The 16,018-nt window shown below is 42.0% G+C and overlaps 1 protein-coding gene across 1 annotated transcript in view; it reads left to right on the top strand.

The window, feature by feature from the left end:
* The window catches only part of FHIP1A (FHF complex subunit HOOK interacting protein 1A), a 327,619-nt gene that overhangs the window by 276,879 nt on the left and 34,722 nt on the right, over nucleotides 1-16,018 (top strand). The window contains exons 7-9 of the mRNA XM_040418540.1: nucleotides 1,262-1,429; nucleotides 8,922-9,001; nucleotides 12,496-12,668. Coding sequence (XP_040274474.1) covers nucleotides 1,262-1,429; nucleotides 8,922-9,001; nucleotides 12,496-12,668 — 421 coding nt within the window. The remainder of the gene's footprint in view (nucleotides 1-1,261; nucleotides 1,430-8,921; nucleotides 9,002-12,495; nucleotides 12,669-16,018) is intronic.

Consider the following 16,018-nt stretch of genomic DNA (forward strand, 5'->3'; position numbering starts at 1 on the left):
CCAGTTTCTCTGTGCTGGCACACAGATGTGTATTTTCTAATCTTCTGTCGCCTGTACTTGATGTCACACTCACCTCTAGCAACACTCTCTATGCTGCTGCCTGAGTAAATCAGCTTATTTGGAAAACACTTCTTTCTAGTTGTCTGCTCTAGAATCTGGCCTGTTATCTTTTATGCGAATGTACTCACCCTGCTCTGACCTGTCTGCTGCAAACTCAGAGACCCCTTCATAATTCTTCATCTTGGCACAGTTTAGTTAACTACTGGTATAGGGCGCTATAGTGCATTAAAGGGGTTTTGATGACCTATCCTCAGGATAAGTCAATATCAGATCAGTGGGGGTCTGACACCTGGCACCCCCCCTATCAGCTGTATAAAGGGAAGTCGCGCACAGTGTGCATGTGCCGTCTCTATTCTCTCTTCCTGCTCGCCATAGACATAGCAGCAGCAGGAAGGAAGAAAGAAGGGAGACGGCACATGCACACTGTGCGCGACGTCCCTTCATACAGCTTAGGCTACTTTCACACTAGCGTTCGGGGCTCCGCTTGTGAGCTCCGTTTGAAGGGTCTCACAAGCGGCCCCGAACGCATCCGTACTGCCCTAATGCATTCTGAGTGGATGCGGATCCTATAGCATCAGCATCAGTCTGGCAGCGTTCAGCCTCCGCTCCGCAGGCGGACACCGAACGCTGCTTGCAGCGTTCGGGTGTCCGCCTGGCCGTGCGGAGGCAAACGGATCCGTCCAGACTTACAATGTAAGTCAATGGGGGCGGATCCGTTTAAAGATGACACAATATGGCTCAATTTTCAAACGGATCCGTCCCCCATTGACTTTCAATGTAAAGTCTGGACGGATCCGTCTGAAGCTACTTTCACACTTAGAATTTTTTCTACAATATAATGCAGACGGATCCGTTCTGAACGGATCCAAACGTCTGCATTATATGAGCGGATCCGTCTAGGCAGACCCCAGACGGATCCGCTCTGAACGCTAGTGTGAAAGTAGCCTAATCTGTGGGGTGCCGGGTGTTGGACCCCTGCTGATCTGATATAGAAGCCCTATCCTGAGGATAGGTCATGAATATTAAAAGCCTTGAGAACCTCTTTAAGGATCCTTCTAAAATCTACTTATTGTTCTTTATCCAGTCCTTTGTGGTAAATGGCCCACTGAAGGACAGGAATTGCTGTATATTATACACAGTTTACTAGGTTTTCAGAAACAGGATTTACAAAACATATTGAAGTGTTTGCATTTCATTCTAGGTCACAGTGGAGGAGGTGATGACCACAACTGCATATTTGGACCTGTTCCTACGAAGTATCTCTGAACCAACTTTACTTAAGATTTTCCTCCGCTTTATTCTCATCTACCAGCATGAAAAAGTTCAGATCCTTGACACGCTGGTCAGCCGAATCAACACACCGTTTCGGGTATACAGCTTCTTATATTTGAAACATTTAAAGATTTCAGTAAAGTGTTTTCTGTGATATGTGATTTTTTGTTGAAAAATTTCAGAAATTGTAATGTAAAGTGTCATTTTAGGTCACAAGCATCCTTGGACTTCTACCAATTGGAAGAATATGGATGCTCTGACCGCCATTTTCCAAGTCCAAGTGGTTGGTGATGACTGTAAGGCCTCATGCACACGACCGTTCCGTTTTTTGCGTTCCGCAAATTGCGGATCCGCAAAACACATAAGCCGCCCATGTGACTTCCGCTAAACAGGTGGCCCATTGTAGAAATGCCTATTCTTGTCCGCAAAACGGACAAGAATAGTACATGTTATATTTTTTTTGCGGGGCCACGGAACAAAGCAACGGATGCGGACAGCACACAGAGTGCTGTCCGCATCTTTTGCGGCCCCACTGAAGTGAATGGGTCCGCACCCGAGCCGCAGTTTTTGTGACTCAGGTGCAAACCCATTCTCTTCAATGGGGCCACAAAAGATGCTGACAGCACTCTGTGTGCTGTCCGCATCCGTTGCTTCAGACCCGAATCTATTTGGGCCAAACAGAAGTTGCTCCAATTTCCCCCTCTAGCCTCCTAGGACCCATATTTTTCAGGAAAACTTGTTATCTCTTTTCGTTTATTTTTTATGATTATTTTTTTTCCCTCCTGAGTGACACTGCCTTACATAGCTATGGGTAAACGCACATTTGACTGTGTTATCATACAGCATGTTTAAAAAGACACCACACCACCACATGTCTCATGCTTTTTCATATTCCAAAGCTTTCAATTTCAATTGTCCCTTATTGAGGCAGATGATGTTAAAAAACACACTGTGTAATGGGATAAAAAAAAAAAGTGTCTTTGGGGAACGTGATGGTTGTAAAGTGGCATGATGCAGGCCGCAGCAGCTGTATAGAACATGGAAGCTGACCTTCAGGCATTAGTGGCAGTGGCATGATGCAGGCCCCAGCATTGCCTTTACTGTGAGAAAGTGTTGACATTGACACAGTAATCACCTACATCTAAGTAATATTTTACTTTTATAGATTATTTTATAGATTTCAACCGCCTGGAAAGTGAATACATGGAAACTGAACCTCATGCATTAGTGGCAGTGGCATGATGCACAGTAATCCTCAGACTGCTTGCTGTCAACGATATGCCTGTCACTGTGTAAGCAAGCCAGCATACAGGTGGCCAATCAGGCGGACAGCAAGATTACTCAGCTGCTCTTCTTCCGCTGTGGTCCACTGCTGCATGAGCGTTAGCATCTGTTCTAAGATAAACATGGGATGAGGATGTGGCTACTCTCTTCCAGGCTGATCAACTCCAATGCAGCATGGCAACACTTGACCTGAAATATGTGATAGAAGGAGGGTTAGTGCGAGAGACCCTGTGCCTAGCTGCTGTTGGGGACTGGAACGTGTCCATGGAGGAGGAGGAGGCGTATAAGTGCCTGGTGTAGGATCCAGGCTGGCACAATCATTGGGGGGGGGGTCAAAAGACCTAGCCTCGTTGCTGGGGTGCTGCCTTGCCCCTGCCAGAAAAAACATTGACCCAGTGGGCTGTCAAAGACATGTACTTTCCCTGCCTGTAAGAGCTGCTCCAGGTGTCCACATATAATGAACTTTGTCGCACAACGAGAATCGCAGGAAGCGGCCCATATTGTCCGCCACATGAGAGTACAAGGTATGGATGGCTTTTTGGGAGAAATAGTGCCAGTTAGGAATCTTCCAGCAGGGCTAAGCGCATGCAATCAGCTCCCTAAAGGCAGCAGAATCGACTAAATGGTACGGCAGCAAACGCACCGCTAACAACTTGGCCAGGTGGGAATTAAGTTTGCCGTTGGATTGCTGGGTGCGGCGAGTTGTTTCCTGGCCACGCACTTCTTTATCGATGGAACAGAGGAGGAGCCGAAGAAGCGGAAAGGGATGATGACTATGTGAAAGACACCTAGCTCCTTTATGTGGCTTGGCTGCCACAAGCTGGAAAAAGGAGGGAACTCCTGCTGCGGTATGGAGTGATGCCGTTTCATGTGGTTTGATAGAGCTGCGGTGTTTGTGTTTGCCTGCCCACGTTTTATTTTGCTGTTACACAGCTTGCGCAAGGCAATGCTTTTGTCTTCTGGCAGCGTGAAGAAACCTGCCAGACGGGAGATACTCACGCAGTGGTAGACGTAGCTAAGCTTGTTTTGGGTCTAACCTACTCACTGCTTCAGCAGAATCACCAGATCCCAAAGCAGACGTGGCCCTAGATGTTCTTCAGGAGGTACGTGGCCTCTGCTCTTTATTGCTGATGCCATCACTCTCCTCTGATGTTGTCTCCTCCTCAGCACCCTGATCCAGCTCCCAGGTCCTGTCCAGCACACAATCATCATCAGAGTCCTCACCGTCCCTTTCACTTCTATCAGACTGTGGGATATCATGGTGAGATCTTTGGCCCCCTCCCCTGCTCTTCCCCGACTGCCACTGTGGCTGTCCCCAACGCCAATAGAGCAGCTACGGGGGCCATTACTACTACTACCACCAACATGGCTATGCCTGGGGTCTGCAGCCTCCTTCTCAGGACAGTACAATCGCTGACTGCTCTCACACAAGTCATCAACAGGGAGACTCTCTAGACTATCTGCCGTAGGGTGTGGTGGGGTTTTCTTGCCACTTAGAAAAAAAGAAGGCGTCCCACTAGGAAGTGGCAGTGAAGACCGGGAGAACTCAACTGAAAGCCTTCATTGGGGCTGCCAGAAGGAGGAGCAGAAGGAACGCTGTGACCCTGGCTCCACGGAAAGGTGGCAGACTCTGAAGTCACCTAAACGTCATCTTGCTGCGACTGAGAGGAGGAGTGAGCCATCCGATACACTATCTTATCCTCTTTGCTCCTTTCCGAAGCCAGCAGGGACAACTGCGGCCTTCTACTACTACTTCTGATCAGATAGATGGTGCTGCTACTACCCACATTCTGGCTCTGAGTCTTTCATTTGGAACCCTTCTGTAGCACGGACTTTCTTGGGTCTCTCAGATAATGTTGTGCACTACCCTGGGTATCTGGGTATTGATGTAGTAAACATGTATACTGTATATATGCTGCTAGTTTGAATATAATCAACAACCTCCCCCCAAAGAAAAAAACGGATTAAAAAAGTGTGAAATAGGGAAATGTATTTGGGCCTAAATTCGTTATCACTCCTATAGACTTTTGCGTGCTACCCTGTCTATTGGTGTAGTAATCTCGTATATATGCTGCTAGTTTGAATATAATCAACAACCCCATGTGCACTAAAATGGGTCTATGCGCTGTTTTAGTGGATTTGTCCTAAATGAATCCTGAAAGATTCGGGTTCGTCTGCCATCTGAAAAATTGCAAAGTTCGGACTGAACTCTGTTCTGTCTGAACAGTTTTGCTCATCCTTACTGTGTACTTACTTATCAGTAAAGGACAGCTATTTCAGTATACACACTTACACAGATAATGCTATAAGTCACTGATAACACATGCCCTGTGTACAACTGAAGTCAGAAATAGGAGTTTTATATATATATATATATATATATATATATCCATCTGCTAAGCTTCTCCTGCTAACATGCTGCCTGCAGATTGTACTGCATTTTGTGGTTATACCTTCTTTTTAATATGGCTTACCCAAGGTGATAGAGTCTCTTTGTTTCAGCTTACAGGTGCTTCTTTGGAATATCACAATAGCCAAGTACCAGAGGGGTACCAGTTTACAGTATGTAACAGAGAGCCCCTTCAGGCTACATTGATGCTAGTACGCTCTTAACCTTTAGCTACACTACTGGTTAATAATCACCCAGGTGTTAACCAGTAAATTATGCACCCTCCCCTCCAACATCTTAGATGTACTCATTCAGACCTTTAAAGGAGTTTTCCAAGATTTAACAAGTGATGACTTTTCCTCAGGATAGACCATCAATATCTGATCGGTGGAGGTACGACACCACAAACGACCATTAATCAGCTGTTCTGCTGCAGCTCCAGCTAAAACGACACAGCTCTGTCCATTGTATAGTAGACACAGCTGGAAAATGCAGTGGTGCCATAACCAGATGTTTCCACTACACAATGGATGAAGCCGTGTAGTTCTGGTGCTGAAACTACTGCAGATAAGCTAATCGGTGGAGGTGCGGCTTGTCTGACCCCCAGTGATCAGATATTGATGGCCTATCCTGAGCATAGGCCATCATTTGTAAAATCCCAGAAAACCGCCTTAAAGGGATTGTCCGGGTTCAGAGCTGAACCTGGACATAGCCATAATTTCACCCAGGCAGCCCCCCTGCATGCTCCGATGCGCTCCCTTGCCCTGCGCTGGATCGTGCAGGGCAAGCAATCTTTTATTTACAATAACACACTGCCGGGCAGAGGCTTCCGCCCAGCAGTGTGTTCGGTGACGTCACCGACAATGATGGGCTGGCTTTAGCGCTTCCCTAGCCATTTTACATTCTAGGGCAGCGCTAAAGCTCGCCCATCAGTGTCAACGGGCTTCCTGGCAGCCCTATGGGGAGCCCGGTTCATCACCGGAACTCCAGAAAATGCCTTTGCCCTGCGCTAAATCGCATGAACTGCTCCGAAGTCAGGGGGGCTGCCTGGGTGAAAATGGGGGTATGTCCGGGTTCAGCTCTGAACCCGGACAACCCCTTTAAAGGGAGTCTATCACAATGAAAAGGTGTAAACCCCCATAGAATTGTATCATGTGTTTCTCTTGTCTTCTTATTTTTTGATGAATGAGTTCCAAAAAAAATACCGCTATAGAGAAAGTTGTGAGTGGAATTCATTGTTCTCATCATTTATCCTCTCCAGTAAAATATTTATTTACTTCAATGTCTAAGAGGGATGGAATAATACAGAAGAATATCATTTTTCTATGGCATAGACTAAATTCAATCATGTTTTCTAATAGAAACATTTGTAGCTAGCGTTTAATACTCAGAGCACAGATTCTGTGATGTGTATCTTTTTTAATCATAGGATCTCAGAGATTTCTTACCTTAGTTTAGAAGGTGAAGAGTGAAAGTGTGGATGAAAAGAAGTCAAATGGATTTTGGAACCAGAAAACTATTGTTAATTAAGAGCTTGCTGCGTGCTGTGCGTGCCTGTAATCCATAGCCTGGCACGGTCTGTACCGCCGCCAGTGCCTATTGTAATACAGATGGCGTTGTTACTGAACAATTCTGCAGTCTAATAGAGCACTGGTTCAGAATGGGAAGCTCTGTACATAAAAATCAAATAATCACATATTCTATAATAAACCATACCGCCATGTAAACTAAATCAATGAACTGTAAAATTCAAACACATTTCAGAATATTAAAGAAGAGGCAAGCTAGTGCAATTCATTTTATCGCACATTATTATTGCCAAATACTGGACTGGAGGTATTTGCTTTCACAGGCAGGGTTTTCATAGAGGTTTGGTCACTAGATGGCACTGTGTTGTTTTGTAATGCTTTTAGACTACAGATATTGTAACAGAGAGGTGTGTAAATTTTAATCATCTGTGTCCACTGACTCTAACGATCCTTATAAAGGAAAAAATCCAGAAAGTCTGATAATCCAGTACTTTTTTTCCCAGCATCTATAATGTGGAACTTCTGAAGCAGAAGAATGCGGAGAAATAAGCAGTTGGAAGCTGCCTCTAATTAACCTCTTCTTGCTGAGGCAATTTTCCATTTTTGCCTATTAATTTTTTACTTTCTGCCTTCCAAAAGCTATAACTTTTACATTTTCCATTCACATACCTTACCTGTATGAGGGCTTGTTTTTTGCATGACAAGTTGTACTTTATAAGGTCATCATTTAATATTCCATAGGATGTATTGGGAAGCTGGAAAAAAAATATTAAAAGGGTGTAATTGGGAAAAAAAACACTACTTAGGCATATTTTATGGGTTTCATTTTTACAGCCTTCACTAAGCAGTAAAAGTTACCTTTATTCTGTGGGTCAGTCATTACAGCGATACCAAACTTATATAGTGTTTGCTATGTTTTAATATATTTAAAAAGAATGTGAAACTTAAAAAAAAGCATTTTTTTTGCATTTCTTTGGATTGCCATTTCCTGACACCATAACTTTTTTATATTCTGTTTACGGAGCTGGGGAATTTGTCTGGGTGGAAAAGCGACCAAAAGACAGAGATTTAGGCATTCAGATTTTTTTTGTTATGGTTTTTGTTTTGGAATTTTTGGACAAAGCAGTACCGATTATTTTTTTTTTGTTTATTTTTATTTGCAAAATGATAAAAGAGGGTGAATGGCAATTATGACATATATATATATATATTTTTTCCTATGAATACACTACACCCCCCCCAAAAAAAGACAAACATTGTAAAATCAGCGCAGAATGGCTAATAGGATGTATGTATCTTTCCTATTAATACCCCCCGTAAATGGTTGTATCACACAGAACTTTCATTACAAGCAAGGTTTACTGGAATTACTGATGTATCATATAGTTCAAACAACCTAAAGGCAGCAGTATAACACCAATTTGGATCCCCAATAAGTGCAACAAGGTGTAATAGAATCGCTACTATTACCCAGGCTGTACACTCTCCTATTGCACCCTGTTCTCCTTTTATAGTGTAGATAATGCCTCCCTATCCGTTCCCTACACCTTGACTAATCTTTCCCTGAACTTGTAAATCGTTTTTCCAGCACAATAATGCCTTTCCTAGCGCCTCCTGACGTCTCTACCCTGCACTTAGTACACTGGAAAATAGCAGAATCCAAAATGGCTTAGGGTATTTATAGGGCTGTGACATCACAGGGACTGTCTGGCTGCTGATTGGCTGCATGCATGGCATTGTGGGTGATCCATCGTTCCCAGAGTTCTTTGCTCTATGTCCTCATATGTGCAGCAGCCATTTTAGGAAAAATTCATTTACCACGAAGCGTTAGGAAATTCGGCTTTGGTGCGAATCGATTTTTTCCTGAAATTCGGATCGAATTCCACTTCATCAACTTTGATTCGCTCATCTCTAATAGTAACCGAAAAGCTGTCTTAATCTTGTCATGGAGATGGGGATGTTCAGTTGTCAGAGGGGGCACCCACTCTATAAATGACATTTTAGATGCTGTGGTCACAATTGAGTTGTCTCTGATCACGGACACTGCCCGCGGCTGTCTGCTGTATCGCACACCAGTGGCTGTGGTGCTGCCTCATCTCCTGACCTGATACCATATTTAAACATCCAACATCTTCCATACTTATTTGGCAGATATCGGAAAGAAATTACAAAACAAAAATTATAGCTGCAGATTTTGTGTTAACCATTTTGTATATACTGTTTCATGACTGTCCAGAAACATATCAGGTTCATATCGATGCTGGATTAAAGGGATGTTAGTTTATACATAACTTCATATTTAGAGGTATTTATTAGAGGTAGATATTGTTCCTGGTAAACATAATGCATCGGTTTTTTCTTTTTTTTTTTTTTCTTTTTTCTTTCAGTTATGTGTGGTATCCTTGGCCATGTTTCGAACCCTTATTGGCTTTCATTGTGAAGATGTGATGTTACAACTCATTTTAAGGTGATTCCTTATATTGTATTAATCATTATAATGAAATAAAAAAATATATAATTTGCACTGAAAACCCATAAAATAAAAAAAAACAGCAATCTTACTTTTCTAACCGCCAGTGATAACCTGTTACACAGCATGGAGGGCCGTCTTTAACGTGGGGCAAAAGAGACAGCTGCCCCAGGCCCTGTTGCTCCTGGGGGGCCCAAGGCAGCTGCCTCTTGACCCCCGCTGGCCACTGGAGGACCATTCATGGGTCCATACTTTATTAACTAAGTAGCAGGACATGTAGGGCATACATGGGGGATGTTCCTGCACTTACTATTATTTCTGGGTGCCGTTGCGGCCCTCGCTGCATTCTCCCGCGCTGTATGCTAAGTAACAGCTGTCCAATCGCAGCGCAGAACATCACAGCCAGGGAGAAGGGGAGTTTTTTTTTCTCCCTGGCTGTGACGCTCTGCGCTGCGATTGGACAGCGCTACAGCCAGGGAGAAGGAACACCCACAGAGAAAAGCTGATGTCTCCACCCTGTTATTCCGATGCTGTTACTTAGCACGGGAGAATGTAACGGGGGCCACAGCGGTGCAGCGGAGTGGTGCCCAGAAATAATAGTAAGTTCAGGGAGATTCCCCATGTATGTCCTACATGTCATGCTACTTAGTTAATAAAGTATGGACCCATGAATACGGCAGCGTGCCACTGCCGTATTCATGGGTCCATACTTTATTAACTAAGTAGCATGACATGTAGGACATACATGGGGAATCTCCCTGAACTTACTATTATTTCTGGGCACCACTCCGCTGCCTCATTGACTTCCTACCCTAAACCAAGTTGTGTTCTCCCTCTTGCCCAGGGTCCAATCAATATTAAGGATGGCCCTGACAGCATGCCACAGTACAAAGGCATGACTCTACCATGGAAATGTAGCACTCCAGTGTGACTGTCCATTCTGGCACATAGGGGATTTGGGCAGTGGTTGTTTTAGAATTACAACCTCTTTTAGGTCTAAAATGTCTGTTTGTAATTCATGTGATTTCTTTCTCCAATCTGACCTCCCAGAGAGTTGCTTTCGCACATCTCCATACAGCAAACTCTAGATTTTAGGTTTATAAAGACTCCAAGTGTGCAGTGTCCAGCTATATTATTCTTTAAAAGTAAAAATGTTTTAAAGTCAATCAAATAGTGACTATATCTAATGTATGAGCCACAGTGTTCCCTCAGGATGGAACCTCAGCTTTCTGCACATTTATGTGTGCTGCCTCATTGACTTCCTACACTAAACCAAGTCTGTTTTATTCATCAAAACCTTCTTTTTATGTATAGCACCAATTGAATATAAAATACGCATTCTGAATAGAAAGCTATCCGTTCAGTATGCATCAGGATGTCTCTTCAGTTCAGTCCCTTTTACGGTATCTGGCCGGAGAAAATTACGCAGCATGCTGTGGTATTTTCTCCGGACAAAATTCTGGAACACTTGCCGCCGGATTTACCGGATTAATTTCCATTGAAATGTATTAATGCCGGATCCGGTATAAAGTGTTCCCGAAAAATGGATCCGGTTTCCCGATCTGCGCATGCGCAGACCTTTAAATCTGTGAAAAAGATAAATACCGGATCTGTTTTTCCGGATGACACCGGAGAGACGGATCCGGTATTGCAATGTATTTGTGAGATGGATCAGCATCCAGATCCGGAAACAAATGATATCCGTTTGCATAGGGATTTCCAGATTCGGCAGGCAGTTCCGGCAACGGAACTGCCTGCCAGATTCTTCTAACGCTAGTGTGAAAGTACCCTTAGCCGTTTGGTTATTATAGTGGCTGCTGAAATAATACTGTAGGGATGATTGTATAATAACCCAAAATGTATTGCTTGTTATTCATGAAAACGAATGAAATATTTTATAGTACGAAACATTTCATTAGGCAGCAGTTTGATCTTAAAAAGACAGTTCCATTATGTGATTATTCCATCTATTTTTTTTATATAAAAAAAAGAATTCCTGTATTTTATAAAATATTAATTCCTGTTCTTGCTCTGTTCTTGCGTTGAGAACTTTTCTCTCTCTGAAATTCCTGAGACAGAATGAAATAAAAAAAAAAACATGGGCAAAAAATTTAACAAAACTGTTTCCTATGAATATTGAGTAAAAAAATACCCCTATTCCATGGAAGTGTCCCTTTATAGTTTTACATCTATTAATTGTATCTCATTCATAGTTAACTGATTTTCCAACATCACATCCTTTTTCACCAGTTGTCACCGTGGGTGTGATCAGACGTTATTCCTATTATTGTAGTCAAGATCCTCCATATCCTAGCGTTTTGGACTGACAATGCCAATGGCCAATGCTAGCTCCACTCCAATATACTGACCAATTACTAATTACAATACCAACCCTTGTGTCAGTCTTAATATTACCGGCCATGGATCTCTGACTGCCAGCCACAATGCCACAACTCATTTTGGTCTCAGTGCCCCCACTGTCAGCCATAATAACCCCTGCAGCTAACCACAATGTCCCACTTACCCTCTTTATTATTATAAGTCAGTGGCCTGTCCACACGGCTTAAATGTACTGTAACTTTACTATTTTGATGCAAGCGGTACAGGAGGAAGAACTTCTCGCCTGGCAGGTACACCCTCTATCAGTATGTAGTGCTGTCAGGTTCTGAAGTTATACATTTATTTTTACAGACATATCAGAAAAAAACTCACTGTCATTTGTTATAGGCTTAGTAAATAGTGCATAAGATTTGCACTTGGCTAGACCCAAATGCTTACTATGTTGATAAGTATTGCATATTATTTGATATATAGAAATACAGGGTGGCCAACGAAAAAATGTAGCCCACCTCCAGCGATAGTATGAGAAGTGGATATATATATATATTTTTTATTATCACCCACAAGTCACAAAAGATGCTGAAAGTGGTTCCCTGTTCACATCTATGCATCTTTGGGCACCTCAGGTTATGTTGGCTGATACTGCTTGCAGCTCTTCAACAGTGATGCTGCAAAAAATAAAATGTCCTGCTTTTTCAAGCAGGGTGGGGCAACATGCCACACCTCACGGAACTCACAGGTACGGGTTCATGAACGGTTTACAGAGGAGCGACCTGTGAGCAAGGGCTGACGGCCACCAAGTTCCCCAGACTTGTCCTCATGTGGTTTTTATATGTGGGGAAATTTAAAACAGAAAGTGCGCACTAACAATCCACATCCCCTGGATGAACGCAAGGAGAACATCATAAACACTATCCGCAGCATCACCAACATAATCCGACGTGCCCAAAGATGTATAGACGTGAACGGGGAACACTTTCAGCAACTTTTGTGACTTGTGGGTAATTAAAAAATAAAAATCCACTTGTTATACTATTGCTGGTGGCAGGCTACTTTTTCGTAGGCCGCCCTGTAGACATTTTTACTCTAGATGGTACAACTATGTACATACTATATGTAGATAGCTTGACAAAATGTTCTTGCTTTTTCAGGTATCTCTTACCATGTAATTTCATGATGGTTAGCCAACGCAATGCAGTAAAAGAACGAGACTGCAATTCTGCAGCAAAATTTTTGGCCTTAACTCCCATCTGTTGTTGTAACACTGCAGTTAATGGAGAAGATTTGGATAAAAATTATATCATGTTGTTAAAATTGAAACAAGGTAAAAACTCTGTATTCCAATCATGAAAACCAATACTGTATGTTTCACCACCGTCTGACAATATATCAATTGCTCTTCAGACCCTAAAATGAGCTTTACATTTAAACAGGTATATGTGGAAGAGGTCTAGCGTGACAAGGTTTTTAAAGAGGCTTTCCAGTACAAAACATTAATGGTCTATCCCAGGAATGGCCAACTTGTGGCTCTCCAGCTTTTGTAAAACTACAATTCCCACCATGCCCTGCTGTAGGCTGATAGCTGTAGGCGGTCTGGGCATGGTGGGAGTTGTAGTTTTGCAACAGCTGGAGAGCCGCAGGTTGGCCATCCCTGGTCTATCCCAAGGACTGGCTCTTAGAATGATCAGAGGGGAACTGCCTTCTATTATCGGCAAAACATTACAGGAAATTTACTAAGCTAAATGGACTAGAATTCTGGTTCAATTTTCACAGAAAAAAAACTGGCATACATTCTGTGTGCCAGATGTATTATGTTTTAAACTCTTTTTGCATCTCGCTAGACAGTTTAAGCTAAGAAAGGGGCTTAAAAGAAGGGATGTGGCTTAAAATGCAACAAATTGGCTACAAAATATTGATTTAAAGTAAGCGAACCGAGGGTTTTTCAACCCAATAGCAGCCAGTGATAAGTAGAAATCTAAGCACCATGCCAATAAATGTAAAATCCTTTGCTTTATTCATCCATGTTTAAAATCATTGCACAGTACGCAGTCAGCATGATGATGTTACAATCTCAGAACAAGGCTATCTGGTTGACTCGTTTCGGAACATGCTGCCTATGTACCGTGCAATTATTTTAAACTTGAATGAATAAAGCAAAAGATTTTAAATTTCTTGGCGTGGTGCTGAGATTTCTACTTATTACTGGCTGCTATTTAAAGGGATGGACTGCTCATATATCTATCTATCTATCTATCTATCTATCTATCTATCTATCTATCTATCTATCTATCTATCTATCTCCACCATTCACAATAGGTGATATCACAGCTTATCTACCTCCTCCTGATCTCAGGTCACAGAGCATGCCTAGAAAACTCTCCCATAGACGTCAATGAGGTCCCCTCCTGTCCATTGTGTCTATGTTCTATGGTGGCTGCTGTAAAATATATCTCTAAATGCTGTTAAGATGTGCTCCGGCAAGATGGCAGTCCCCATAGTCATGTTGAAAATAAGAGAATCTGCTATTAGAAAATAAAAACAGGTTGGAAAAAAAGATATATGTATTGCTATCTGGTTTTAACTAGCAGATACATTTTTTGCTGACACATTCCCTTTAACTCGCATGCCTCAAACATTGAGGGTCTACCCTAAGACCAACAATATTGTTTTCTCCCAGAAAACCCTTTAACTAGTTCATAAGTGTTCTTGCTAATGCTATATTTGGTCAAATCTTTTAGCATGCTTTTATGTCTGTAAATCGAATGATAGTTCCCTAAAGTTTGCTTTTCCTAAAGATTTAATAGCCTGTCATTTCTGTGCAGAATGCATAGGTAAAACTCCCACCAAATGTAACAGGATTATTTCAATATTGTGTCACCCAATGTATCCTCTAGACGTGTATTTTAAAAATTGAGCAAAATCTTTTCTCCTTATATATCTTAACAAACTACATAAATTCTAACTGTCTTCGCCTTGAATGGTTCCTCTCAATAGCACAGATTAAACTGCTGCCCTGTTTCTTATCTCTGGAGTGTGCGTGCACTCCAGTATAAATTTCCTAAGGTTAAAAGGATCAGGATTCAGAACGTTGGCAATAATAACTTTTTAGTTTACAATCATCTGGATGTCAGGAGAGCATTTACCTTAAAGGAAGATGTTCACAGTGACAGGAAGTACAATTCCTTCATGGACTATGCACTAGAAAAATTGCATGATGCTTACAGGAGATTTAAAAGTATGTGTGAACTTGGTGAAAAACTCATGGGGATGTAATAAAGACTGCATGGGTATCTGTCACTTCCTTGATTTAATTTTTTCCCTGGGGAAAAGAATAAAACATGCCCCTGAATTTATTAGAAAAAAAGCTATGATCACTGCTTGTTATTCGGTGCAATTTTAAAGCATACATTTAACTTTACATATATTTCTTTATTTTTGGATTATGTCTTACAGTACATTTACATCTGAGTACAGTGTATTGTAAGAACAAGCAGAAATGTCAATCACTTTACGTCATTTTTACATGCATTTTTGGTAGCTTATTGGTAGTTTGGTAGCCTATTTTTTTTTTAATGCCACTTTGAGGTACCTCTGGTAGCAGCTTGTCTTCTGTGAGAACAAAGGTATGGACATGTTGACATCCAACATGCCTGATCCTTCATTCCCTGACATCTGCAGTCCGCAGACAGTTGAGACACCTTCATGGACATTATATGGTCAGCCAGTCCCACTGGATTGAGATGTATGGCCACCTCCAAGTTACCTGGGAAACCCCAACTAACCAGTAGTAATCAGTGGATATTATAAAGCATGCTGATTCTGAATCTGTATTTTTTATCTTTATACTCACTGGTATCTCCTTGCACATAATGGCGAGGACTTCAGGACTTATGCATCGCCGGGCCTGGCTTGTGGCTGCACAATGGGAAATCTGTGCGAATATAAAGATACAAATGACAGATTGGAAATCAGTGTTCTTTAACTTATTACTAATCTTTAGCTGTGGTTTCCAAGGTGTCAGAGATAGGTTAGAAAGCAGCTGTGAAGAAAAGTTTAAAGCATACCTGAGTTAAAAAAAAAAAAAGTTTGCATAATGGCTTGTACAATCATAACTGTGAAGGAACAGTTGTGTTTGGGCTTCCGTAATATTTTTTTCAGCCATATTATTCCCTGTTTCAGCTGCACAACTAGATGCATTTCACTCAGAAGCAGGGGGTGTATCTTTTCTGCCAGCACTGTACTACCTTGCCCTTACTTCATACTGTCTTTGTTTTCAGCTCCAGAGCTCACAGAACAGATAAAGAGGGATAAATGAAACTTACAGTCACACAGGAGGCTCCTGTCATGTTCACAAGCAGTGTAGAAGCAGATCTTTTATCAGGCTCACGATCTCAGCATGCTATGACACGTCCCCACTTTCTCTCCACCATCTCCGTAACGGAGATGGATCTTGCCTGACAACAGGCAGTAGACTGCAACTTAGGTGGAAGTGAGACCCCTAGTGGCCATGACTTTACAGCTGTTTTCAGTTGGATGCAGACATATTTTGTTTAAATGATGTGATTTATAAATTTGCCAGTTACACCATTCTTAATTCAATTATTAAATGGAATGAAAGTATATAAAAGTACTGCGATTGTTTATAATAATTCATTTGACAAAGTTTTCTGAATT

Source organism: Bufo bufo, chromosome 2 (assembly GCF_905171765.1).
Source record: "Bufo bufo chromosome 2, aBufBuf1.1, whole genome shotgun sequence".
Classification (NCBI taxonomy): domain Eukaryota; kingdom Metazoa; phylum Chordata; class Amphibia; order Anura; family Bufonidae; genus Bufo; species Bufo bufo.